Below are 27,755 nucleotides of genomic sequence, written 5' to 3'. Positions count from 1 at the left end.
CGCACCGGTTTAAGTCTTCATCTGGGACTTTTACAGCATAGCTCTTGCTGATCATGTCGTTCATGAAGCTGACATAGTCCTCCTTGAATGTCTGGCTTTTCTGAAGCTTCTTCTTCATGTTGAGCCTTCTTTGCTCTGCCACTGCTCTGTTATTGGGCACTTTTACGTCTTTGTTTTTCAACGGAAAACCGATGGAGTAGTGGCCGTTGACCAGCTTGGCTGATTCAGAGACTGTCCATGAACAGCTGATCTTACTTGGACATTTCCAACTGCTCCCCTTGAGTGTTCTCAGGAAAATCACATTTGAATTGCTGAGTCCACAATTCTTCCAGACGAGCAACTGAAAGGCGATTCATTTTGATCTGTAGGTAGCCATGTTTTGTTCGACTTCTGATGTTCTCACTTAGCGGTCCTTTTACAGTCCATCCCAGGGCTGTGCATACTGCATACGGCCCATCTTTGACACTGCGGATTACTTCTTCTGGTTCCAACGCTTTCGCTACATCAGTTCCGATAAGAAGACCAATGTCTGCATTGATAGCAGGGATTCGTACACCTTGCAGATGTGGCCACTTATCCACGTCTTTTTGAGTCGGAATGTTCTCTTTACTCACAGGGATAACCTTTTGTGCGAAAACCTCAGTGAGCTCGATGAAGTCATCACCTTCGAGGCTGCTAACTTCGAGGTCTGGTACAGCTTTGCAGGAGACTGGCTTTTGTTCTCCCATGGTGGTGAGTAGGATGTTCACATATTTTCCTTGCAGGTGAAGGTCGTTTGCTAGCTTGTTAGTGCAGAAGGAAGCGTTACTTCCCGGACCCAGGAATGCGTAACAAGTCAGCTCCTTGCTTCCCTTCTTTGCTTTTACTCTCACAGGGACGATGGCGAGAATACTATCAGTACCCCCGGCCCCAGTCTGGGAGTTTGCATCCCCTGCATCCACAAATCCGCTGACCACCTTCGGAGACTCATCCTTCACAGGCCTTACTCATGTGAAGCCTTTTTTTCAACATTTACCAAATCACATAAAACATCAATTCTAGCATATTTCTAACATTTTTAACCACAATATGAAATTATAAACAAAATGATGTATTATGAAATCCTATATTTTTATATATTGACAAATTATTTATGTTCTTAACACATTTAAATCATGTTAACTGTATTAATAACCATAAACTGTTCTTCCGCCTCTACAATTAACTTTAGACAGAATAAAAGGAAAGGTTTATTTTTTCCAGTTTTTGTTTCTGGTTTTAAAAACAAACTTCTGATCCTCTTTTCTACTGATACAAACTAATGAAACTCACTGAGTGGAACTTTTCCTATAATATGTTTGATTCAAGTTTGGTTGGAGGTATTTTGCCTCATGTACCAGTGTCTGATGTGCTGCTACTGTGTTTAAATTCTAAATTCTGCGTGTATTTATGGAATTGCAAACTCATCGTCCTTTCAGGAACGTGGATGAGAGTTGAGCTTTTCCTCGAGTGTTCCGGTAGAAGCTGACGTGCTGCAGACAACAGAGACGTCTCTGTTAATGTTCGGGGAAGAGGAAGAGGAACTTGCAGTTTAGTTCCTCATCGGTGTGGATTTGAATAAAGAGGAATGCACTCACCCATCAGGGAAAAACCAGACGATGGCTTCACAGACATAGATGAACCAGTTGTTCAGGTCAGGATTCAGCAGCCCCCCTACACCTGGAGGACGAGGGATAACAGCCGCCAGGACGGCCAGGACGGCCAGGACGTCTTCAAAGGCTTCCCCTCAAGTCTGGAGAGTTTCTAACCTTTGGTGTTTTGTTAATGCTTTGAGGAATTGAGGAATAAAAGGGTTAATCTGAATAACATCCTCAAAACAAAGGTGAGTTTCTGCTCTTTACCAAATATCAGATGGGCACCACCTACAGACCACAACATCCCACCAGAGATTTAAAGCTGGAGAGAAACTCACCGAGTCCAGTCTCCTTTGTATCTGCTTTTAGATTTGTGACGATGGAGGAAGAAATGAATTTTTCTACAGTGGTTTTTAAAATTAGTGCTCCACCTTCAAAAGGTAATAGACTCCTGTTTTATTATTCACAAGGGAAAACGATGGCAAATGGCATTCATTCCTCTCTCAACATTTTCTTGTATTTTTCATGTCGTCCAGAGAAAGAAGGACCGCCGATTTATTATGAATTCGAAACCAAAGAGTCTGTAGGTGCTGCTCCACAGGAAAAAGAAGAATCACCGATTTATCATGAAGTCGAAACCAAAGCATCAGCTCCTACTGCACCAAGTGAGTCCCATTAAAACGTCTCTTTATCAGTAAAACTGAGACATGAACTCAGTCAGTCTTACTGACTTCATTTGCCTTTTGTTGCTCTTTATTTAATTGCTTGTGTTTTTATGTTATTATTTGTAATAATGGATGGTAAAAATGGTAAAAAAAAAAAAAAAAAAAAAACTCCTATGGCTTTAAATTGTATTATCTTGATATGGGAAAGTGCTTCAACATTACTGTAAGGATAAAAAAATTAAATAAATGAATAAATAATCTTCAAATAAGAAAAACAAAAACAATTGTAAATAATATATTTTATAAAAATATTTCAATAGTTCAAAAAATGAAGATATATATTTTTTAAAAAGAACAAAGAACATTTTTTAAAAAATATTATTGAGGGCTTTTACCATAATAATAATAAAATAATAATATATTTAATTAAAATAATAAAGAATAAACCTTAAAAAATAACATTAAAAAACATATATTTCCTTTAAAAATAAAACAGAAAAAAATCTTTCCATAATGAAGATTTTTTCCCCAAAACATTATAAAAATAAATCCTGAAATTAAGAAATAATTTTATATTTTCATGTTTTATTAACCTGATAACCACCAATTATATTACATGGTATTTTTGTGTATGTGTGAGTGAGTTTTCCGTATGACCAAATCTAAAGTCAGTTTTCTCATGAAGCAGAAGGCGAAGCATCCAAACACTCTCACATCCGTCTGCTGCTGCTGTGTTTGGGGATCCTCTGCATCCTCCTTGTGGTGACAGTCATCGTCGTTGTTGTCTACCGTGAGTTCACTAAATAAATTCTAGCTACTAACACTTACTGTAAGTCCCTCTAAGGCAAATACAATCAGTCTGTATTTTTAATCATTATTTTCATTCAGACGGAGAAGCCAGAACTTACCTGATGCATGAGCTCATTGAGCATCTGTCTCCTCTCATTCAGTCTTCTTAGTTACTGAGGAGAAGGACAAGCAGGCAGCAAACCTCACTGACATGGCAGCAGAAAACAAGCAGTTGATGTCGCGGATCAGAGACTTGGTGAATACGACAGAGGAGCTGATGAGAGACAGAGATGATCTCAACTACACCCTGAGAGCCATCCTCAAATACGACTCATTCCCAGTGTCGGCGTTCTGCTCTGGACCGAGTGAGTACTTCACCGCTTTGACCTCACGAGTGATTCTGCAGAAACGGTGCATGAATGTAAAGACTCCGAGAGCATAGTCTCATCTGACGAGGAAGGAAAGTAGATGCGTTCATGGCAGTAATATGAAGAAGTATAAAGCATAAAATAGTGTAAAAGTAAAAAAAAAAATGTAACTGATGTGTTGGTTTGACCTATAAACTGTAAGAAACAATACAAATGTCTTTGGGAGGACATCTCCACTTCCTAGTGACAATTCTAAGGGCCCTCAAACAGACCCCAGTAGCATCTATGAAGAAATTATTATGCATAGACTTAACTAATATATATTCATACAAATGAATCTGACCTAAAACAAACGCAATATTTTAATTTTGATCATTTCAATAACCCCCTTGGCTTCTGTTTAAAAATGGTTTGGTCCCCGGATCGTTCTTCCTCATGTCAATTAAGTGAGCAGGTAGTGAGGAACAAAAATTAAGATGGTGGCCCCATAAAAGACCAATCTGGAGGACACCAGAAAAGACTTGAGAGGGAGGGCAGGAGTAGGAGCAGCAGAGCAGAGACCCAGGACATCAAAAAAAAAAGTAGTAATATTCAGATACTGAACCTTTCTGGATATACCATAACCTGGATGACTGAGAGCTTTCACATTGTCCCATCTCTGCTCTTTTCCAGTGGTTTCAGACTGTAATCCGTGTCAGAGTGGGTGGCTTCTGTTCCAGGATAAATGCTACCTGTTTTACAACCAAGATGCTCCGTGGAAAACTTGGCAGCAAAGCCGAATGATTTGCCGAGAGAAGTTTGCAGATCTGGTTATTATCGACAGCCCGGGGGAACAGGTGAGCTCTAAAGTCAACGATGCAACAAAATGTCTGAGAATCGATGGCAAGAAATGAGAATAAATAACACAGTCTTCCTCTATGATGACTTACAGAGATTCATCAGTGATCACACAGAGTACTACTACGACAAATATCTAGGATACTGGATTGGACTGAAAGAAAGTAACAACACCTGGGTCTGGGTCGATGGACGTAATGTCTCTCTGGAGTAAGTAAAGCCGTTAATGTAACACGTGTTTTTTGTTTGACAGAAAAAGCCTTTTGTTGAAACGAGAACCACCTCTGTTTGAGCTATAACAGCACGACGGACAGGTTCCCCTTCCTGTAGCTTTCACACCGGTTTTCTAGGAGCAAATGATCTGAATCAAATTCTGTTCAGGAACATGACGTGGTTTGAACTTCTATGTACTCTGTGTGTGCGTTAGTTGAATGGGTGCACAGAGAAACTGGTCAGTCTGGAAGGTGTATAACAATTGGCCACAACATTATGACCGCTATAAGACCATTGCAAGGCGCAGACTGATGCAGGAGAGGACTGGTCTGTCTATTGTTGTCACTTTTGTGTTTAATTGGGAGTAGGAGGAGTGTTGTTACATGCACTGATGTTCACTTTCTGCATTTGAAGGTACTGGGCAGCGGGTGAGGAGGCAGGGGACCAATGTGCACAGTTGATCCACGATAAACCTCTCACAGAAAACTGGAATAAAAACAACTGTATAATGCAGAACAGGTTTGTCTGTGAGACGGAAACCCTGATCAGACTCAGATAGAGATCCAAGTCTTTGGAAGCGAGGTGTTTTTCTTTATACAGGGCATTTACTGTATTTTAGATACACAGATCAGCCATAACATTATAACCACAGTCCTGACCCATGGAGGCCTGGACTCCTCTAGACTCTGAAGGTGTTCTGTGAAGCCCTGCCTCAGGTTGAGGGTTGTAGTTCGTAAACCCTTGAACTCCTCCAGCGTCATCCTGCCAGAAGAGTCCATCAGGAAATCCTGTCTCCATGAGAGGCTGGAGGGAGGAGCATAATGTTATGGTTGATCAGCGTATATTTCATTTCAGTCCACACCCAACACAGTTAGTACACAACTATCCAGAACACCTCACAACAATCAACAAAACAAAAACAACATTCATATAGTACATGACCTCGCTCCAATTAGCAGTAACACCAGGATGTAGCTGTTAGCTTAATTCATAGATGGTCAGATGATCTACTTGCATTAGAAGTGATTCCAGTACCATATTACATTTACAAGAACATAATCTGGATCTAACATTAATTAACTGTACACAGTAGCCTCAACTAACATTAGCAGATAGTTCACAGAAAACTGCTTTGCTAACAAATGCCTTTTCAGCAATTCTCTAAAATGACATGTGTTCTTATATGATGCGTTCCATACCATCATGTCTCTGTGCAGGACAGTGCTTTTCACCTTGTTTGTAAATCTACATTATGTAGCATGTCTAGTTGTGTATCATCAGAACTAAAAGACAGACGTTTATACAATATTCTTGGCTGTTTAGTTACTAATGTTTTGATAATAAAAGCAAGTAACGAGACAATAAATCAGTTTTTACCTTCAACCGAGCCAGATAATTATGCATCAACATTTGTTGGATATGAACAAGGACGTGAGAGGAAGAGAAGAACATGCAAACTCCATCCAGACAGACCTCACTCACGGTCACATGCAGTTCTATTCATGTATTTGTTTCCTTCATCATCATTTCCCTATTTGATGTTTGTAGATATATTCGTATAGTTTTCCTTGTTTTTTTTGGTATTGCATTCATGCAGAGTACCGTTAAACCACAAAGCAGCCGTCCCATAACGCTTCCTTACAGAATATGAAAATGTTTGTGAATCCTTTATATTTATTTTAAAGAGGAGGTCACTGTGCAGCGTGTTTGGATCCTGTGTTGCATATAAACTGGAAATTTAAATAAAGCCCGGTTGAAAGAGGAAACGTAAAGAGTCGCATTTTATTTGCAGATAAAAGTCGGTTTAATCTGAATACGTCTGTTTTCTGTAATTACAAAAAAAAAAAAAAGAGCATATAATGTTCCTATTAAAACTCATGGTTCAAAGCCTGGGGGACAGCGTCAGTGATTCACCTGCTCAGTTACTGTGTGGTGGTAAAGTTGTGTCTCCGTTAGGAACTGATTCTACTCTTACAAAGATCTGATCATTTATGAGGCTCCAGCTCATCTGTGGTCCTCTACTTCTTCGTCTCTGACTGGGAGGTGGCTGGAGCTGCTGAGGTGTTTCCTGATTGGCTCTTCTTGCCGTACTTGGCCATGAACTCGGCCTCCTGCTGCTCCAGTCTGGCTAACTTGGCGCTCATGGTCAAACCATGCCTGGCTCCTCTAAAAAGAAATAAATAAATAACAAAATAAAACAATGGTTTCAGGATTTTTCTCCATTTGTCACTGGAATCTGGCTGCATGAAATACTTGTGAGCCGTGCGTCCTCCACAAACCTTCATGAGATCAGCGTCAGAGAGTCTGTCCACAAACATCCAGAAAGATTTTAAAATGAAGTCAAATGTGAGAGTAAACAGATAAATTAATCAAAGACACATATTGACAGCGAGGAGGAGGATCATAGGTAGCTTCTGTTACGTCCACAAGCATAATTTAACATCATTTGCTGCCTGTAAAGTGATCACCACGGAGACGACTACAATAATCAAGATTAACTTAAGACTTGACTCAAACCTTGCGGACCATTCCATGCTCATCCTCCATAGTCTTGACGATCCTTCCCAGCAGCCAGGATCCCCTAGGTGCTGACTCATCAACGATGGAGACTACATCTCCTGGAATGAAGTTCCTTGATGGATGGTTCCATTTCTGTCTTTTCTGGAGTAGAGGCAGGTACTCCCTAGTCCAGCGCTTCCAGAATAGATCACTCATGTACTGGACTTGCCTCCATCTTCTGCGCATGTAGTTGTCATCTTTTTGGAAGAGTCCCGGTGGTAAGTTCGGTTGAGTCTTTAGCAGCAGCAAGTGCTGAGGGGTGAGAGCTTCCCGATCGTTCATATCATTTGAAGGCAAGGTAATAGGCCTACTGTTCGGAATGGCCTCACATTCACAGAAGAACGTTTGAAGACCTTCTTCGTCCAAGCTTTGTTCTCTCAGCATGATGACCATGATCTTTCTGATGGAGCGGATAATCCTTTCCCACACTCCTCCGTGGTGTGATCTGGATGGAGGATTAAATAACTCAATTTGTGAAGTATTCCACTCCTTTATAGCCTTTCTGATCTCGCGGTCAGCTACAACGAAGTTAGTCCCATTATCAGATCGCATTTCCTTCACTTGACCCCTCCTTGCGATGATGCGACGCAGAGCGTGAATAAAGGAGTCTGTTTCCAGTGACGTAGCCATTTCGATGTGGACCGCACGACTTGCGAGACAGGTAACTATGACCCCATACCTTTTTACCAATGATCTTCCTCGTTTTACACTGAACGGTCAAAAAAGATCCACTCCACTTCTGGTAAAAGGTGGTTCATCCGGTACAACTCTGTTTCTTGGTAAGTCCGCCATCATTTGTGTGCCTGATGCACCGTGTTGTCTTCGACAGGTAGTGCAGCGAGACAGCATTTTCCTGATTGTTGAGGGGGCGTCGATAATCCAATATTTTTGCCGCACATAAGACAAGATATGATTGCATCCGCTGTGTCCCAGCTGCTCATGTGCATCCTGGAGAATCAGATCAGCCACTCGATAGTCTTTAGGCAGGAGCATCGGGTACTTTGCTTCGGCTGGCATAGATGCTCGACTGAGCCTTCCTCCAACACGAAGGATTCCTTCTTGAAGTTGCGGATTCAGTCTGAAGATTTGACTACTCTTCTTGACAGGCTCTTTTCTCTGAAGAGCAAACATTTTCTCTTGAAACTTCTTTTGTTGACAATGGAGGATGATATCCAGCTCAGCTTGTCGCAGATCGTCAACAGTCAGGTAAGTCTGTTTAAGACTCCTCTTGTGGCGTGTCATTTCTTTGTTCACTTGTTCTTGGTCCTTATGTAGTTCATTTCTTTTCTCTTCTTTGACAGGTTTACCAGGACTCCTTTGACTCGAATGAGCCACGCCACTGCCTTCTTTAGCCGTATCCAGGAGGAGAAGTATTCTGTTAGTTGTTGTATTGCATCAGTACTTTCTTCTACTGTAGTAGTATTAACGAATATGCTTTTCTTGACCTCAAGATCCACCACTGAAAGCTCCTCTAACAGCTCAGGCTTGTCTGGCCATTCCTTTTCTGGCTTGCTGAGGAAGGCAGCCCCTGAGATCCATGCTTCGTTCTGTGTGAAGACACTTGCATCTTGTCCCCTGGAAGCATAATCGGCTGGATTCAACCGTGAGTTGATGTAGCTCCATTGCTCCACTCTTGATGCTTGTACAATTGTAGCGACCCTGTTCACCACAAATGTCTTAAACCTGATGTTCTTGTTTGCTATGTATTTGAGTACGGCGGTGCTGTCCATCCAGAACTTGGAATCTGACAGCGGCAGCTGCAGCTCCTTCTTCAGCAAGCTGTCCACCTTCACAGCTAAAGTAGCTGCCGTAAGCTCCGGCCGCGGGATTGTTGTGGGCTTAAGAGGAGCAACCCTTGCTCAAGACGAATGAGCAGTGTATTTGGTTGCTGCTGTTCTTTTGGACCAGGTATGTGACCGTACCATAGCCTGTTTTGCTCGCGTCACTAAAGTGATGTAGTCGAGCCTCCACTGTTTCTCCAAACTCAGGTGGCTTGAAGCACCGGTCCACTCCAACGTTGGTGAGCTGCTGAAGCTCTTCCATCCATTGACCATTTTCGTGCGAGATGGTCTGGCACAGCATCGTCCCATCCTGTTCTCAGTCTGCACAATTCCTGCAGGATGTTTTTGGCAGACAGTATGACTGGAGACAACATCCCGAGTGGGTCATACACTGAGCTCATCATTGACAAGATTCCCCTTCTGGTGAGAGGCTTCTGCTGGATGTTCACGTGGAACTTGAACTTATCGGACCGGATACACCACTGTACTCCTAAAGCCCTCTCAATGATGAGCGAATCCTGGTCGAGGTCAAGATCTTTGACTTCTGTTGCTCGGTCCTCTTGTGGAATGCTTGACAACACGTCTGGGTAGTTGGTCATCCATTTCGTTAGTCTGAATCCACCTGTTAGACACATGGCTTTCAGGTCTTGGTATAACTTAAATGCTTCTTGTTCGGAGGCAACTGACCTCAGACAGTCGTCGACATAGAAATTACATAACGCTGTATCCACAACTGGTGGAACATTGGTTCCACATCCGCCATTACAGCGACTTGCTCTTGCCGGAACCTTGTTAAGATGCCAATCAGACTGCTTGTCATGTCAGGCCCTTGCAGTAGTTGCTCGTTGAGTGTGGTTCCTTGGTAGGAAGCACCACGATCAAATACCACTCATATTTTGTGCTTCTTAGGGTGGTAAACACCATGGTGCGGGATAAACCACACCTTTCCATCGCACCGGTTTAAGTCTTCATCTGGGACTTTTACAGCATAGCTCTTGCTGATCATGTCGTTCATGAAGCCGACATAGTCCTCCTTGAATGTCTGGCTTTTTTGAAGCTTCTTCTTCATGTTGAGCGCTCTTTGCTCTGCCACTGCTCTGTTATTGGGCACTTTTACGTCTTTGTTTTTCAACAGCAAACCGATGGAGTAGTGGCCGTTGACCAGCTTGGCTGATTCAGAGACTGTCCATGAACAGCTGATCTTACTTGGACATTTCCAACTGCTCCCCTTGAGTGTTCTCAGGAAAATTACATTTGAATTGCTGAGTCCACAATTCTTCCAGACGAGCAACTGAAAGGTCATTCATTTTGATCTGTAGGTAGCCATGTTTTGTCCGACTTCTGATGTTCTCACTTAGCGGTCCTTTTATAGTCCATCCCAGGGCTGTGCATACTGCATACGGCCCATCTTTGACACTGCGGATTACTTGTTCTGGTTCCAACGCTTTCGCGACATCAGTTCCGATAAAAAGACCAATGTCTGCATTGATAGCAGAGGACCCAGGAATGCGTAACAAGTCAGCTCCTTGATTCCCTTCTTTGCTTTTACTCTCACAGGGACGATGGCGAGAATACTATCAGTACCCCCGGCCCCAGTCTGGGAGTTTGCGTCCCCTGCATCCACAAATCCGCTGACCACCCTCGGAGACTCATCCTTACTCATGTGAAGCAGCCTTTTTTTTATCAACATTTACCAAATCACATAAAACATCAATTCTAGCATATTTTTAACATTTTTAACCACAATATGAAATTACAAACAAAATGATGTATTATGAAATCCTATATTTTTTAATATTGACAAATTATTTAGATTCTTAACACATTTAAATCATGTTAACTGTATTAATAACCATAAACTGTTCTTCCGCCTCTACAATTAACTTTAGACAGAATAAAAGGAAAGGTTTATTTTTTCCAGTTTTTGTTTCTGGTTATAAAAACAAACTTCTGATCCTCTTTTCTACTGATACAAACTAATGAAACTCACTGAGTGGAACTTTTCCTACAAGGCCTCTGTAATGTATGATGTTGTATTTAGATTAATGACAGACTCATGTCATCTCAAGTCCTTTACTCACTGATGAATACAACACAATGGGGAAAGAAATCAAAAGAAAGAAAAAATTGCTTTCGAAATATGTTTGATCCAAGTTTGGTTGGAGGTATTTTGCCTCATGTACCAGTGTCTGATGTGCTGCTACTGTGTTTAAATTCAAAATTCTGCGTGTATTTATGGAATTACCTCGTATTGTTTTATGGTCAGGTTAGAATTTAAGCAGAAATAGGTGTTGTTTTCATACTTTATTGTATTGTTGTCTTGATGTTTTATAAGCTACAGATTGATCCATTTTCATAAAAATTCATATCCTTCTGCAAATTATGAAATTAAATTGTATTTCAAATGATTTGTAAAATAAACGAACTGTAAAAAATGCATGGACCAAAAACAATGCTTGTGACTCATGTTTATTCTAACTATTCTAGAAGGAAGAATAAAGCTGCACAGAATCATGAAATGCTGAAACTTTTTATGGTATTTGTTGACTATATGAATGAAAACCTTGAATATGAGCAGATTTATTGTTCACTAGATTGAGAGCTGACTCACATTCAGTCTGAGCTCTTCCTGTTCACGGCTGCAAACTCATCGTCCGTTTAGGAACGTGGATGAGAGTTGAGCTTTTCCTTGAGTGTTTTCCAGTAGAAGCTGACGTGCTGCAGACAAGAGACACGTCTCTGTTAATGTTTGGGGAAGAGGAAGAGGAACCTGCAGTTTAGTTCCTCATCGGTGTGAATTTGAATAAAGAGGAATGCACTGCACACATCAGGGAAAAAACAGACGATGGCTTCACAGACACAGATGAACCAGTTGTTCAGGTCAGGACTCAGCAGCCCCCCTACACCTGGAGGACGAGGGACAACAGCCGCCAGGACGGCCAGGACGTCTTCAAAGGCTTCCCCTCAAGTCTGGAGAGTTTCTAACCTTTGGTGTTTTGTTAATGCTTTGAGGAATTAAGGAATAAAAGGGTTAATCTGAATAACATCCTCAAAACAAAGGTGAGTTTCTGCTCTTTACCAAATATCAGATGGGCACCACCTACAGACCACAACATCCCACCAGAGATTTAAAGCTGGAGAGAAACTCACCGAGTCCAGTCTCCTTTGTATCTGCTTTTAGATTTGTGACGATGGAGGAAGAAATGAATTATTCTACAGTGGTTTTTAAAATTAGTGCTCCACCTTCAAAAGGTAATAGACTCTTGTTTTATTATTCACAAGGGAAAACGATGGAAAATGGCATTCATTCCTCTCTCAACATTTTCTTGTATTTTTCATGTCGTCCAGAGAAAGAAGAAGAACCGGTGATTTATTCTGAGGTCAAAACCAAAGAGTCTGTAGCTGCTGCTCCACAGGAAAAAGAAGGACCACCGATTTATTCTGAAGTCAAAACCAAAGAGTCTGTAGCTGCTGCTCCACAGAAAAAAGAAGAACCGCCGATTTATTCTGAGGTCAAAACCAAAGAGTCTGTAGCTGCTGCTCCACAGAAAAAAGAAGGACCACCGATTTATTCTCAAGCAAAACCCAAAGCATCAGCTCCTACTGCACCAAGTGAGTCCCATTAAAACATCTCTTTATCAGTAAAACTGAAACATGAACTCACTCGGTCTTACTGACTTTATTTGCCTTTTGTTGCTCTTTATTTAATTGCTTGTGTTTTTATGTTATTATTTATAATAATGGATGTTAAAAATGGTTAAAAAAAAACTGCTATGGCTTTAAATTGTATTATCTTGATATGGGAAAGTGCCTCAACATTACTGTAAAGGATAGAAAATAAATGAATAAATAATCTTCAAATAAGAAAAATAAAAAAAAAATTGTAAATAACATATTTTATGAAAATATTTTTTTCTGTAGTGGAGGCTTAAAAATGACAAAATTCAAGTTAAAAAATTAAAGATATATTTTTTTTTAAAAAAGAACATTTTTTAAAAAATATTATTGAAGGCTTTTCCCATAATGATAATAAAATAATAATATATTTAATTAAAATAACAATGAATAAACATTAAAAAATAACATTAAAAAACATATATTTCCTTTAAAAATAAAACAGAAAAATTTCAGATTTTTCCCCCCAAAACATTATAAAAATAATCAAATCCTGAAATTAAAAAATTATTTTCTATTTTCATGTTTTATTGACTTGTTAACCACTGATTATATCACACCACTGAGTTTTCCATATAACCAAATCTAAAGTCAGTTTTCTCATGAAGCAGAAGGCGAAGCATCCAAACACTCTCACATCCGTCTGCTGCTGCTGTGTTTGGGGATCCTCTGCATCCTCCTTGTGGTGACAGTCATTGTCGTTGTTGTCTACCGTGAGTTCACTAAATAAATTATAGCTACTAACACTTACTGTAAGTCCCTCTAAGGCAAATCCAATCAGTCTGTATTTTTAGTCATTATTTTCATTCAGATGGAGAAGCCAGAACTTACCTGATGCATGAGCTCACTGATCATCTGTCTCCTCTCATTCAGTCTTCTTAGTCACTGGGGAGAAGGACAAGCAGGCAGCAAACCTCACAGCAGAAAATAAGCAGCTGATCAGAGACTTGGTAAATATGACAGAGGAGCTGATCAGAAACAAGAATACGACAGAGGAGCTGATGAGAGACTTGAAGAACACGACAGAGGAGCTGAACAGAAACAAGAATACGACAGAGGAGCTGATCAGAGACTTGGTGAATACGACAGAGGAGCTGAACAGAAACAAGAATATGACAAAGGAGCTGATGAGAGACAGAGATGATCTCAACTACACCCTGAGAGCCATCCTCAAATACGACTCATTCCCAGTGTCGGCGTTCTGCTCTGGACTGAGTGAGTACTTCACCGCTTTGACCTCACGAGTGATTCTGGAGAAACGGTGCATGAATGTAAAGACTCCGAGAGCATAGTCTCATCTGATGAGGAAGAAAAATGTAGATACGTTCATGGCAGTAATATGAAGAAGTATGAAGCATAAAATAGTGTAAAAGTAAAAAGAAAACTTCATTGATGTGTTGGTTTGACCCATAAACTGTAAGAAACAATACAGACCTCTTTGGGAGGACGTCTCCACTTCCTAGTGACAATTCTAAGGGCCCTCAAACAGACCCCAGTAGCATCTATGAAGAAATTATTATGCATAGACTTAACTAATATATATTCATACAAATGAATCTGACCTAAAATAAACGCAATATTTTAATTTTGATCATTTCAATAACCCCGTTGGCTTCTGTTTAAAAATGGTTTGGTCCCCGGATCGTTCTTCCTCATGTCAATTAAGTGAACAGGTAGTGAGGAACAAAAATTAAGATGGTGGCCCCATAAAAGACCAATCTGGAGGACACCAGAAAAGACTTGAGAGGGAGGGCAGGAGTAGGAGCAGCAGAGCAGAGACCCAGGACATCAAAAAAAAAGTAGTAATATTCAGATACTGAACCTTTCTGTATATACCATAACCTGAATGACTGAGAGCTTTCACATTGTCCCATCTCTGCTCTTTTCCAGTGGTTTCAGGCTGTAATCCGTGTCATAGTGGGTGGCTTCTGTTCCAGGATAAATGCTACCTGTTTTACAACCAAAGCGCTCCATGGAAAACTTGGCAGGAGAGCCGAGACATGTGCCAAAATAATTCTTCAGATCTGGTTATTATCGACAGCCCAGGGGAACAGGTGAGCTCTAAAGTCAACGATGCAACAAAATGTCTGAGAATCGATGGCAAGAAATGAGAATGAACAACACAGTCTTCCTCTATGATGACTTACAGGAATTCATCAGGAATCACACAGAGTACTACTATGACGAATATCACGGATACTGGATTGGGCTGAAAGAAAGTAACAACACCTGGTTCTGGGTCGATGGACGTAATGTCACTCTGGAGTAAGTAAAGCCGTTAATGTAACACGTGTTTGACAGAAAAAGCCTTTTGTTGAAATGAGAACCACCTCTGTTTGAGCTATAACAGCATGACGGACAGGTTCCCCTTCCTGTAGCTTTCACACCGGTTTTCTAGGAGCAAATGATCTGAATCAAATTCTGCTCAGGAACATGACGTGGTTTGAACTTCTATGTACTCTGTGTGTGCGTTAGTTGAATGGGTGCACAGAGAAACTGGTCAATCTGGAAGGTGTATAACAATTGGCCACAACATTATGACCACTATAAGACCATTGCAAGGCGCAGACTGATGCAGGAGAGGACTGGTCTGTCTATTGTTGTCGTTGTTGTGTTTAATTGGGAGTAGGAGGTTTGTTGTTACATGCACTGATGTTCACTTTCTGCATTTGAAGGTACTGGGCAGCGGGCAAGGAGGCAGAGGACCAATGTGCACAGTTGATCCACAATAAACCTCTCACAGGAAACTGGAAAAAAAACAACTGTACAATGGAGAACAGGTTTGTCTGTGAGACGGAAACCCTGATCAGACTCTGATAGAGATCCAAGTCTTTGGAAGCGAGGTGTTTTTCTTTATACAGGGCATTTACTGTATTTTAGATACACAGATCAGCCATAACATTATAACCACAGTCCTGACCCATGGAGGCCTGGACTCCTCTAGACTCTGAAGGTGTTCTGTGAAGCCCTGCCTCAGGTTGAGGGTTGTAGTTTGTAAACCCTTGAACTCCTCCAACCAGCGTCATCCTGCCAGAAGAGTCCATCAGGAAATCCTGTCTCCATGAGAGGCTGGAGGGAGGAGCATAATGTTATGGTTGATCAGCGTATATTTCATTTCAGTCCACACCCAACACAGTTAGTACACAACTACCCAGAACACCTCACAACAATCAACAAAACAGGATGTAGCTGTTAGCTTAATACATAGATGGTCAGATGATCTACTTGCATTAGAAGTGATTCCAGTACCATATTACATTTACAAGAACATAATCTGGATCTAACATTATTTAACTGTACACAGTAGCCTCACTACATTACAATAGTTCCAGAAAATGCTTGCTAACAATGCTTCAGCAATTCTGTAAAATGACATTGTTCTTATATAGCGTTCCATCATGTCTCTGTGAGGACAGTGCTTTTCACCTTGTTTGTAAATCTACATTATGTAGCATGTCTAGTTTTGTATCCTCAGAACTAAAAGACAGACGTTTATACAATATTCTTGGCTGTTTAGTTACTAATGTTTTGATAATAAAAGCAAGTAACGAGACAATAAATCAGTTTTTACCTTCAACCGAGCCAGATAATTATTATTAACATATGTTGGATGTGAACAAGGACGTGAGAGGAAGAGAAGAACATGCAAACTCCATCCAGACAGACCTCACTCACGGTCACATGCAGTTCTATTCATGTATTTGTTTCCTTTATCATCATTTCCCTATTTGATGTTTGTAGATATATTCGTATAGTTTTTCCTGTTTTTTTTGGTATTGCATTCATGCAGAGTACCGTTAAACCACAAAGCAGCCGTCCCATAACGTTTCCTTACAGAATAAAATGATGTACAGAGTGTCTAAAAACTGGTTTAATTCAACTTTTTCTTTATTTCGTCTTTGTGAATCCTTTATATTTATTTTAAAGAGGAGGTCACTGTGCAGCGTGTTTGGATCCTGTGTTGCATATAAACTGGAAATTTAAATAAAGCTCGCTTGAAAGAGGAAACGTAAAGAGTCGCATTTTATTTGCAGATAAAAGTCGGTTTAATCTGAATACGTCTGTTTTCTGTAATTACAAAAAAAAAAAAGAGCATATGATGTTCCTATTAAAACTCATGGTTCAAAGCCTGGGGGACAGCGTCAGTGAATCAGTTACTGTGTGGTGGTAAAGTTGTGTCTCCGTTAGGAACTGATTCTACTCTTACAAAGATCTGATCATTTATGAGGTGATGGGACAAATTCTCATCAGAATCAGAGTCTGGTGACATTTAGATTTCATGAAGGGGCGTTTTAACCTATTCAGAGATAAAACATACCACTACACACAACTGGAGCGTCCTCCAACCAATCACAGCCACACGCTGAAACCACGGTTCCCTTTATAAGTTGTGACCGCACCATTTAGCGTCATTAAGCCCCGCCCACACGACCTGATTGGCCCAGAACAACTTCCTGGCTCCCAGGGTTGATTATGTTGGAGGACTGTTTGATGTAGAGGTCCAGGTTGAATAGTTCATACAAAGTTGACAAAATAAACCCCTGTGGATGAATCAGCTGCAGATAAAACATCTCGTGGACGTTTAGTTTCTGATTCAGCTTCAACCTTAAAGTCTTTAACAGGAAGATTCTCTGATCAGAGTCAGTGTTTGTCTCTAAACTCCCACTAGTCTTTCGACTTCTTTTTCTTCTTCTTCTTTGGAGGAAGTGTCTCCTCGTCTTCGTCTACGGACGTTTTGTCCTTTTTACATTTTTTCCTTTTCTGCTTCACCGTGGTCTCTGTGATTTCCTCCAGCTGTGCCTCATCTGATTCTCTATCATTGCTCTCCTCTTCTTCTGCAGCGTCGCCGTGGTGTTTGGACGATTTCTTCTTCTTCTTCTTCTTTATTACCGTAGCGTCGGCTGGTTCCTCCTCCTCTGCAGCAGGTGAACCTGTTCCTTCATCCTCCTCCTGCTTCTTCTTCTTCTTGTGTTTCTTCTTCTGATCAACGTTTACACAGTTTTCTACTTCAGTCTTCTCCTCGACTTCCTCCGCTTTCCTTTTCTTCTTCTTCTTTTTGGGTTTAACATCCTCTTCATCAGGCTCCAGCTCATCTGTGGTCCTCTTCTTCTTCGTCTCTGACTGGGAGGTGGCTGGAGCTGCTGAGGTGTTTCCTGATTGGCTCTTCTTGCCGTACTTGGCCATGAACTCGGCCTCCTGCTGCTCCAGTCTGGCTAACTTGGCGCTCATGGTCAAACCGTGCCTGGCTCCTCTAAAAAGAAATAAATAAATAACAAAATAAAACAATGGTTTCAGGATTTTTCTCCATTTGTCACTGGAATCTGGCTGCATAAAATAAATCTTACTTGTGAGCCGTGCGTCCTCCACAAACCTTCATGAGATCAGCGTCAGAGAGTCTGTCCACAAACATGCAGAAAGATTTTAAAATGAAGTCAAATGTGAAAGTAAACAGATAAATTAATCAAAGACGCATATTGACAGCGACGAGGAGAATCATAGGCAGCTTCTGTTACATCCACAAGCATCATTTAACATCATTTGCTGCCTGTAAATGTTTCGTTTCAGGGCTGAGAGGTGAATAATGTCACTGGGTGAGAGGTGAAATAGTCCAAAAACAAGGAGCTGTGTTTGTTGTTGGGAGGTTTTTTGGTTTCAACAAATCCGACATCGACCAAACAACCATTTTATCCAAGTGCTGTCGGGCTAAAGCTGCAAGTGTCACTACTTTTTATTCAGGGCTCTCAAGGTGTGAGACGCTTTTCAGTAAGTTCACACCCCACGCGACATTTCTCACACTGAGAAGTGATAAACGTCTCCACACATTAGAAACATAAACTGTAAAGAACAGATATTAGTGATGTGTGAATGGAAGAGGCTGCAGCAGCCCGCTCCTAGAATCACAGACCTATCAGCCAATCAGAACATAGTATTTATCGATGTCACGGCTTCCACAAATGCTGCACATGGAAAGAAGAGCTTCATCAGTTCATTTTTTTGACCAAAAGTCGTAAATACAACCAAAATTTATTTAACACCATGAAATACATTATTCTACAATATTCACTCACCTTAATAAAATAGTTCAGGCTTCTGTAACTTATGTTATTCATATTTTCTCGTAAATACTATTCTATATATTATTTATCTCCATAGATCATGTATGTTACTCTCCACAGAGGAATGCTACGTTATGTTATGGTTTTTTTACACAGACGCTTGTTTTAATTTTAATCAGAAGCAGCATGAGTCCACTTCTAACCACACGGAGAAAGAAACAGAGACGAGATGATGGAATTTATTTCTGTGGATCCAGTTGAATTTTATTTTTCTTCCGTGCACATTTTACTATTTTCTATTTTCTGTTCTATTCCAGCAGAAAAAGCAGGAACTACGTTTGTTCTGGTTTCATATGTCGTGAGGAACCAAAAAAACACATTACAGTGATTTGTTTTATTACCTCTTACTGGAACCACAATCTGCACATAGAAAGGAAAATCTGCATCACTTCTTAAGATCTGTGTTACGACTGTGCTCATATTTTTTCCTGGTAGGAGTGTGTGCTCGCTGTTTCTCTGTTTCTCTTCCTATCTTCGCCTCGATAATGTTCAGGAGGAGCCTATTTAAACTTCCTAGATGGTGACAGTCAGCGAGCTCCTCACCCTGCTCCTTGTATTGTCATGTATATATTTCTTTTCCTTATAAATTAACACTTTTATTTCACAGTTTTGAACCTTTTTTGTGTTTATGATAAAGCTGAAGGTCTTACTTGGTGGTGCTGGACAGATCCAGCCTCTGGTCCTGGTCCTGGTCCTGGTCCTTCTCCTCCTCCTCGTCCTCAGAGCTGCTGCTGTTGTCTGAGGAGGACTTCGGCTCCGGCTGCTCCTGACCAGAGAGGAGTGTGGCCGACTGAAAGAGGAGGCGACATAAAACGAGACAAGTTCAGAAAAACACGGTGGAGAGGAGAAAAGTTTCTATTCCAGGAGTCTACAAGTATAACCCTCTAAATCTAAACTTTGAATTCCAGATAAGGAGCTTTACTGCACATACTCGGATCAGCCACAACATTATGACCACTGACAGGAGAAGTTTATAACATCTAGTGACAGTTCTGGGAAACTTTTGGACCAAGCATTCATTCATTCATTCATTCATTCATTCATGTATTCATGTAGCACCCACCTACAGCAGGCAACAACATTCAACACCCTCAGAAGGCCCATGTCCACTCTGCAATGAGTCACCACCTACGCAGCATTAGTCATAATGTTATGGCTGATCGGTGTACATATATATTTCAAAGCGTTGAGGCGAGTTCATTAAAATGTGATTCATTGAAAGTAGTGGAGGCGTGAAGACTGAAAGTTGAATTAGTCATGTTCGACCGCATCATTCTTCGTCGTCTCTGAATCACTCTGCAGTTATTTGACCGTGACAACAGGATATTTCTGGTTTCTGTGGCACTGACTGATCTGCGGGAACGTTTCATTGTTTCAATTCAATTCAATTCACTTTATTCTTCCGCAAGGAACTTGAGTGAAACTAGGTCAGCTGTTCAGTAATCTGATAGATGAGGATACAGAACTGGTCACGGCTCTGTTAGTTTTAAAAATAAAGAGAGAGCGTGAATCACAGATTGTTGCCTCATTTCATCCTCTGATGAGTCACCACAAGAGAGACCAAGGCGGTCATAATGTTATGCCTGGTTGGTGCATTTGAGAGCGATTACCTTGACGAAGCATCCGTAAAGTTTGGCTTTAGCCAGCGAGGCCATCCGTGGCCTTTTATTGGATATCACGCCGTCCTCCTCCTCCTCCGCCGTCTTCTTCAGCTTAATACCGTTCTGCATTCAGGAAACAGACGAATAAATAAGGTTATTCCACATATATCTGATGTCTTAGCTGCTCTGAACAGGCTGGAGGTCCACGTACCTGATCAGACTCCACCTGCAGACTGGAGGAGGCCTTGTTGAAGACATGATCCCACCAGTGGAAGGTGAACTGCTCTCCTTCCTTATGGCCGACCTGGCTCAGACAAACATGTCAACGTTACTCTGAGACTCATTTCGATCCCAAACAGACAGATCGGTGAAAAACCAAGCGTCACTCACTCCTCCTTTGTCACATTTCACTTTGACCTTGATGGCCTCTGCGATGCCGTTCTCAGCTCGCCCCAGTCCTTTCCCTGAAGGGACAGGAGACAGAATGAGACACCTGTAGGGCTGTGCAGGCTGTAGTTTGACTCCTGCAGGAATAAGAGTGTGAGAATGTTACCGTGCTCCCAGCCGTGACGCAGGAGCTGCTTCTCTGCAAACTTCAAGCCGCGACTTTTCTCCTGGACAACCTCGGCCATCTGAAGCAGAATAAATAAATACTTAGGACACATAAACACCATTCATTTATTATTCATATTTATACTGCAGAAAAAAATGATGAGCAGATCTTCAAAGTAAATACAGAAAACTGCTAAAACATTCAGGCTAATTTAATACGACTTATATGAACTATGTAGTATCGTTACTGATTCTCTGAATCCAATTAATTTGAGATATTTTAGTTTCAATTTGTAAATTTATAATAAAGTAATTCTGATTCTGATCTTTTGGATTTCCATCACATGTCGTCTAATCTCATGGCCCTAAGGACCATGTGTTTAAAAGTGAATGAGAGGATTTTATGAGTCTGTACCAGATCTTTCAAACTGAGATCAATTAGACTCAGAAAATCTATTTTTTAAACTTGGATCTATTAACTACCTGAACTTAATAAGATCGATAACTTGGAAAAACACATTACTTACACACAACACATTGATTTAACATCATACTACTCCTATTATTTATATCATAAAATAATAAAGCTGTGACAAATTTATCGATAAAATAATTTAAGTCATTAAAGTCTATCATAACTAAGCTGTTTAAACTTCATCAGTTTAAAATTCTCAATTCTTCAGTCTTAGCATTTAAATGTAACCACACTTACACTCATTTTATGTGACGTAGAAATATTATTAAGGATCTTTGAATACATTTAATGACACAAACATATATTTATGAACAAACGACAGTGAACACCTCAAACACACTATCTGACCAAACACAAAAATTAAATACTTATTTTTCTAGATTTAGATTCTGAACTGGAGAAATAAACTCTAGACGAAGCAATTAGAAAAAGAACTGAGAAAATTTATGGTGATAAACAGTTACTATTTTTAAGCAAAGACTTCAAATATTTGGTTCTTTAAACCTTTTGAATGTGGGAATATGATACTGACAACAAGGTCAAAATAATAGGAACAAGTGTCATATCAACAGAACAACAAACAGCTTCCTCTGGTGTCGGTTGTGATTATGTCTCATTTTCTTTCATGTGATGTTGTTTGACACGTAAAAAGTGAAGTTAAATGTTTTACTTCCATGTTAAATGCACGAATTCACTGTGTTTACTAAAATTAAACGTCTCTCTGGTCTGTGTTTAGTTTGAGCTAATGCTAAATGCTAACGTAACTTTAGTAATAACAGTCTTCCGTAAACTGACATTTGATAAATCTACGCTACCGTGACACAAATAAAAACTCCACACACCTTTTAACGATTAAAAAGTCTTCACTGAAACAAACAAAAAGGAAACAGAGCTGGAGAACGGCAGCATCAGCAGCTAAACACGCGGCTTCTTCAGGGAGCCGCCATGACACCGGAAACACGTCACTACGTGGGCAGCTCTTCGTCTTCTTCTTCTACGTCTTTGTACATTTGGAACAGACCTTGAAACTACTACGAGACTTTATTGATCCAGAAGGGAAATTGCTAAGAATAAAAATAAGATAAAAATATAGTAAAATAAAATCATATAAAATAAAATGAGCAGAAATGTAAAGAATTTGCATAATGAACAAAAGTACAAGAGAGACAGAAGTAAACATATATCAAATGTTTCTGATGATAATAATATATATATATATATATATATATATATATATATATATATATATATATTAAGCAAAGACGCCAAACTTTCAGTGGTTTTATCTTCTTAAATGTGAGAATACTAAATATAAATCATACATAGTTGTTCCTCTGACTTTTGGGGCAAAAATATGATTTAATAAAGAATTCACTGAATTCTGTATGTCTCTTTGTGGTTGGTTTATGTCTCTTAGGGGTGTTATCAGTTAATTATTCATCATAGTTTGTGTATTATTTTTTCTGAATAATTAAAACAAAGCTGTGTTTACTCAGAGAACTTTAGGTAAATTCTGGAGAATGAGAAACCTGGTCAGAGGTGACAGAAAACCACCTCCAAATTCCACTTGTATTTATACAAATCCTACAACTATTATTATTACTATTGACTAACAACACATTGTTGCTGTAGGCTGTAGGTCTAACTATCATTATAAGTTGCTAATTAGCGTTATTAGCACTGTTAATACTAAATTTATATTCATCCTGGCATAATATTTCGATCTCCACTGGAGCCTAAAATGAAGTTAAGCTGCACTGCATGTGTTTTTAATGACCGTCTCAGCGGTGGATGAGAGGACAGTAGCCATAAAACTCATGTGTCAGTAGATGTCAGTGTTTCACATGGTTGTTCACAGTCTTGGGTGTAATTCTGTTCATGTAAAAACACATGAACCAAGGTAAAAATTAGTGTTAATATGAGGTTTTACTGGTTTAGACCCGCAGGCAAAGACAAATGGATCTAACGTCTGCGCTCCTCTGTGACCTCAACGCAGAATAACAGTCATCATAAATTATTATTATTCATTTCATGTCATTTTTTCCTTCTGAAAAAACAGCTAAAGATGATTTGTTGGACTCATTAAAATCTATTCTCAGCCCACGTCTCAGGAGACCAAGTTCACTACAGGAATGAAGAAATCAACACAGTTACTCAGTCTTACAGAAATCTGTCCTTCATCTGGAGTTGATCTTCCAACCAACATCATTATTACGTTTTAGTTTCCAAACTGATTAGACAGTCAGGAATGATGATGTCTGGGTGTGACAGACACATACACCCGGGATTGTTCGGCATTAGCAGATGTTTGTGGACACCTTTTGTGACCTCACCGGGACATAAAAGCAGCAGCAGCGGTAAAGGATCAGGAAGGGGGGGGTGATTTGCCCTAAATGTGGCCAACAGGAAACAGTTTCTGCTTCCTCTTCCACCGGTTTCTGTGCCGCGAGGATGTTTGCTCCATCCACGGGTTGTTTATCTGTGTCAGTGCCCAGCGGGGGGGTCGGCGGGCGGGGGGGAGGTGGGGAAGCACCCGTCCTGAGCCGGCTGGTTATCATGGTTGACCAGTTACACAGCTGTCAATAAAGTCTGTGGGACATGAACAGAGTCTGGTTGAGAGGGACGTGAACGTGGAAACAGGAGACGTGTCTCTGTGGGTCCTGGTTTATCTGGACTCGTGGTTTATTGAAATCGTTTCCTTGTTAGTTTCCTTTTCCCCAACGAATCATCCTCTGACTGTGTTAATTAGGTTAATGAAGATGAGCTGAAACTAATATCTAATGATAAAAACCGTGAGAAACTTGACCTCATGGAGATGCTGGATAGACACTAAAACCCCAAACACTTTTAATACCTTTTAAACAATCTGTTGTCTTTAACCCTCAGGCGTCTGTTTAATTCACCTCAAGTCTAAAAACTTAACTTAAATGTTCAGATTTTGTCTGTATAAATCTCTGAAACCACTTCATTCATTTTAACCCTTTAAAAACCAACTGGATTATTTGAAGTTACATTTTTGTTTTTTAATTAAAACAAAAATTATCTAGTTTCCATAAAACTAATGTTGGCTGGGACATTTGTCTTAGATATGACCAAGATGATCTAAAATATTGACTTAATTGCATTATTAGTTTTTATGTAGCCTCAGATTAACACTTACTATCTTCTTATGACCTTAGTGAAGAAAAATGTCTCATTGACTTCCATTAAAACAAAATCTTTTAATCTCTCAGCCGTGACACAATAAAATAATTCATTCTGTAACATTTGGGATTAATTTATGAGAAAATGGCCTAATTTGTCATTTGTAATGTTCTACACTAAAATCAGCCATTTCCCTGTTATAGGGCCTATGAATAAAATGTTTATTTGTCTTATGTATTAAGATGGAAACCATCACATATTCTCTCTATCTATCTCTGTCTCTCGCTGGTATGACACTTCCTGGAAATGAACAATAATAATAATAATAACATAGTGACATATTATGTTGGGATGCAGCAGCAGAAGAGGAAATGCATATTAATTTCTGTAGCTTACCTGGTGAAACCTCCACGTTTAAAAGGCTGTGGTGCAGAGGGTTGGAGGATAAAACGTTATGTGTAAAATGTTTTGCAGGTTATAGTTGTTCACAAATGAATGAAAAGTTTATTTCGAATATGTAAATAAGAAAAATAAACGTCCATCAAGAAATATTAGAGAATAAAAATATATCAAAATTTAAGATTATTATACAAACATGCAGAGTTGTAGCAAATAATAAGAAAAGTAAATATTGTAACAATTTATAAAATATAAAATATAAATCCCACTGGTTTTCCTTAGATTATTAATTAATGATAGTTATAATTTGATTTGCCATATACAGTATATAACACATATAGAAAATTTTTAATAAAAACATTCGATCTCAAAAATAGACTGTGAGCAAAAGTTAACAAGACGAGACTTTTTTAACATGATAAGAATTTATTTGAAATGTTGGATTTAAATAATTTGTGCTCCAGATTTAAACTTTGTTAAATCACATTGGTCCAAGAGAGAAAAGCATCTGATTAAATCTGATTCAGTCTAAAGACGACGTATAAAATAAATATTGTTTGTCGCATTCTGACTCAATGTTGTGATTAAAAGTTGACTTTTTAAAACTAGACTAAAACTATGAGATAAAAATAACTGAAATGTGACTAAGAATAAGAATAAGCTAAATTAAAACAACCACTGGTGTCATTAGGCCTATTCATTGTTTGTTTATAATATTCATTAATATTAACTTAATTTAAATAATTAATAGTATTTTTTCATTTTTTTTTATTTATTGATGGGCACTTTTAGAACTGTGTTTGCTGCTGCAATGTGTTTAAAACAGATAATAATAACAACAACAACAATAATAATAATAATAACCTCCTGGTGCCTGATCCTCCCTTGTCCTTAAACCTAGTGACGCCCCTGATAACGAGTCATTAACGACTAGATATTTGTTCCTAATTACAATTAAAGACAATCTCTCCTTATTAAAAAATAGTGGCAAACATGTGGAGAAAACCAGGCTCTTAAAGACGTGGACAGACTTTCAGTCATGTCAACTATCAGGACGCTGCAGGACTCATTTCAGATGTCAGGACACAAGGACACAACGCTCAGACCTGGACATGTCCCCGGTCCATCACAGAGGTACAACAACCATCCTCACGGTGGCAGGAAACCACAGCAGCGCGCAGGACAGAACCAGGCACAGGAAGAACAGAAAACTCTGGACACAAAGGCTCCAGATAGAGCTGAACCCAGAACCTTGGAACTGAGAGGAGGAGGAGACAATAATATATGAACATCAGACAATATGCACTCAGTTCTATATGTAAATATCTATGTGTTTTCCATTATTTACGCGCACTCATCCAGGTCTTGGGGCCCCACTGAGGACGAAAACAACGCTCCCAACCTCCCCTCAGACCTCCCCAAACCTCCTCTCTGCCCCATCCCTCCTTCTTTCCCTCCTCCTCCTCCTCCTCCTCCTCCTCCTCCTCTTCCTCCTCCAGTCCCCTCTCGGCTGCTGTCACGCTTTTTCCAGTCTCCCCACTTCAGGACCCTCCCCCGTTTTTCTCTCTCTCTGCGCTCTTCTCAATGTTTACGCGGAGTCAAGATATTTCCAAGTGTGTGCCATTTTTCTAAATAAACACAGTTTCCTTCTCCTCCTTCTCCTCGTTTCGCCATTTGAGTTCCGAGGTCGGTTTTTAAGTGAATTATCGCCACGACGCAGGATCCCGCTGTTCCTGTCTCCGGGGCAAGGTGAGTAAAAAAGAAGCGATGTTTAACGAGGATAATGTCAGTGATGAGCGGACTTTCTATTCAGTTTAAACTGTGTGTGTTGACTCGCTGTGTGTGTGAATGGAAAGCGTGGCAGCGTGGACACACCGGGGTTCCTAAAAATGGAGTATGATCTCCTGAAAGATGATGCTCTGGTGGAAGGAGTTAAAACGGTTTAAAACACGTTAATGCACAAATATAAAATGTGATTTTTTAAACATTTTTTATTTAAGTACTTTTGGTATTTTAATGTTGCCCTTTTACTTGCACTGAAGTGTAGATTTAAATACTTCCTCCATGGCTGCTTTTAGTGAACAGAGCGCAGAGATTAGCCACTTTCACGTTGTTATATTCTAGTATGAAGCATAATTTAATACAGTTTCTGATCTTATCGTGTGGAAGCAGCTTTTAGTTTAAATGACACAGACCAGAGGAAGCAGAGTGAAACTTCTCATCTCTCCAGAGTTTCTGGGTCAGATGTTTTGGACTCAAACTCCAGCGCTGAAACCGTATCTGTCTGTAAAAGATTAATGTTCGTGTTATTTATCGCAGTGTTTATTGAACCACTTGTTTAAGTGAGCTTCTGGCGCCTTGTCACCACTTTATGCACTTGCTGTGTGTTTCCCTTCTTTTCTTTTGGCTTCGCTATCGACACGGAGCTGGAGTCAGAGGAGCAGCTCTGGCTCCTCATGCAGAGGAAGTTGCTTGGGAGTAGGTCTGCTCTTTCCTCAGCGCTCTGCCTCCTCCTCCTCCTCCTCCTTTTCTTCTTCTTCTTCTTCTTCTGCTGATATTCATTAAGCCGCTGGGTTCTGGAGCTCCTCCAGGTCGCCGCGGAGCCAGGGAGGAACGTGGCGATGAGGCGGCTGTGGCCCGTATGACTTCCTGTGTGTGTGGTTGTGACGCGACTTTCATGTCCTGTCAGTGAAGTTAATCAGATGAAGCAGATGTTGAGGGTGAGAGGGTGGAGGGTGGAGGGGGAGGGTGTGGGGGGGGCGCTGTCCCTGCAGATGTGAGACGCTCGCTGTTTGTTTTGGGCATGTGTGAAGTCAGAGCGTCTGGCCGATCCTTTTCTGGAGCGGCTGCAGGTCGCTCTGCTGCAGAGACGCGGGTGAAGAAAGCAACAATCAAAGACAAACACATTCACAGTCGCCCGATGACAAACTGACACAGCGATATTTAGAGCTCCGAGTTCTAAAAGGAG

At 40.2% G+C, this 27,755-nt stretch overlaps 4 protein-coding genes across 5 annotated transcripts in view; 3 read left to right on the top strand and 1 right to left on the bottom strand.

Moving 5' to 3' along the window:
- The first annotated feature begins 2,934 nt into the window (after positions 1 to 2,934).
- On the top strand, positions 2,935 to 6,257 carry LOC125016626 (C-type lectin domain family 4 member G-like). Its single transcript, XM_047599234.1, has 5 exons — positions 2,935 to 3,068; positions 3,229 to 3,432; positions 4,108 to 4,271; positions 4,367 to 4,482; positions 4,900 to 6,257. Exons 2-5 carry the CDS (start codon positions 3,279 to 3,281, stop codon positions 5,042 to 5,044), a joined length of 579 nt encoding a protein of 192 aa, XP_047455190.1. The 5' UTR covers positions 2,935 to 3,068; positions 3,229 to 3,278; the 3' UTR covers positions 5,045 to 6,257.
- Positions 6,258 to 11,742: 5,485 nt separating this feature from the next.
- Positions 11,743 to 14,769, top strand: LOC125016081 (oxidized low-density lipoprotein receptor 1-like). The gene is made up of 7 exons (XM_047598257.1): positions 11,743 to 11,885; positions 12,007 to 12,077; positions 12,174 to 12,437; positions 13,109 to 13,213; positions 13,374 to 13,715; positions 14,391 to 14,554; positions 14,650 to 14,769. The coding sequence occupies exons 2-7, from the start codon at positions 12,017 to 12,019 to the stop codon at positions 14,767 to 14,769; spliced, it is 1,056 nt and encodes a 351-aa protein (XP_047454213.1). The 5' UTR covers positions 11,743 to 11,885; positions 12,007 to 12,016.
- Positions 14,770 to 16,510: 1,741 nt separating this feature from the next.
- Positions 16,511 to 22,223, bottom strand: gpatch4 (G patch domain containing 4). The gene is made up of 8 exons (XM_047599233.1): positions 22,087 to 22,223; positions 20,771 to 20,849; positions 20,608 to 20,681; positions 20,429 to 20,521; positions 20,227 to 20,340; positions 19,267 to 19,406; positions 17,846 to 17,896; positions 16,511 to 17,751 (listed from the first exon to the last, which is right to left on the bottom strand). The coding sequence occupies exons 2-8, from the start codon at positions 20,847 to 20,849 to the stop codon at positions 17,166 to 17,168; spliced, it is 1,137 nt and encodes a 378-aa protein (XP_047455189.1). The 5' UTR covers positions 22,087 to 22,223; the 3' UTR covers positions 16,511 to 17,165.
- Positions 22,224 to 26,306: 4,083 nt separating this feature from the next.
- Positions 26,307 to 27,755, top strand: part of pear1 (platelet endothelial aggregation receptor 1) — a 55,890-nt gene continuing 54,441 nt past the window's right edge. For both annotated transcript variants that reach the window (XM_047598110.1, XM_047598109.1), the window contains exon 1: positions 26,307 to 26,536. The gene's annotated coding sequence lies outside the window, so the exon portion shown is untranslated. The remainder of the gene's footprint in view (positions 26,537 to 27,755) is intronic.

This window comes from Mugil cephalus, chromosome 11, assembly GCF_022458985.1.
Source record: "Mugil cephalus isolate CIBA_MC_2020 chromosome 11, CIBA_Mcephalus_1.1, whole genome shotgun sequence".
NCBI classification, from domain to species: Eukaryota; Metazoa; Chordata; class Actinopteri; order Mugiliformes; family Mugilidae; genus Mugil; species Mugil cephalus.
The sequence above is the reverse complement of the archived record's forward strand: the minus strand, read 5'-3'. Positions and strand labels throughout refer to the sequence as shown.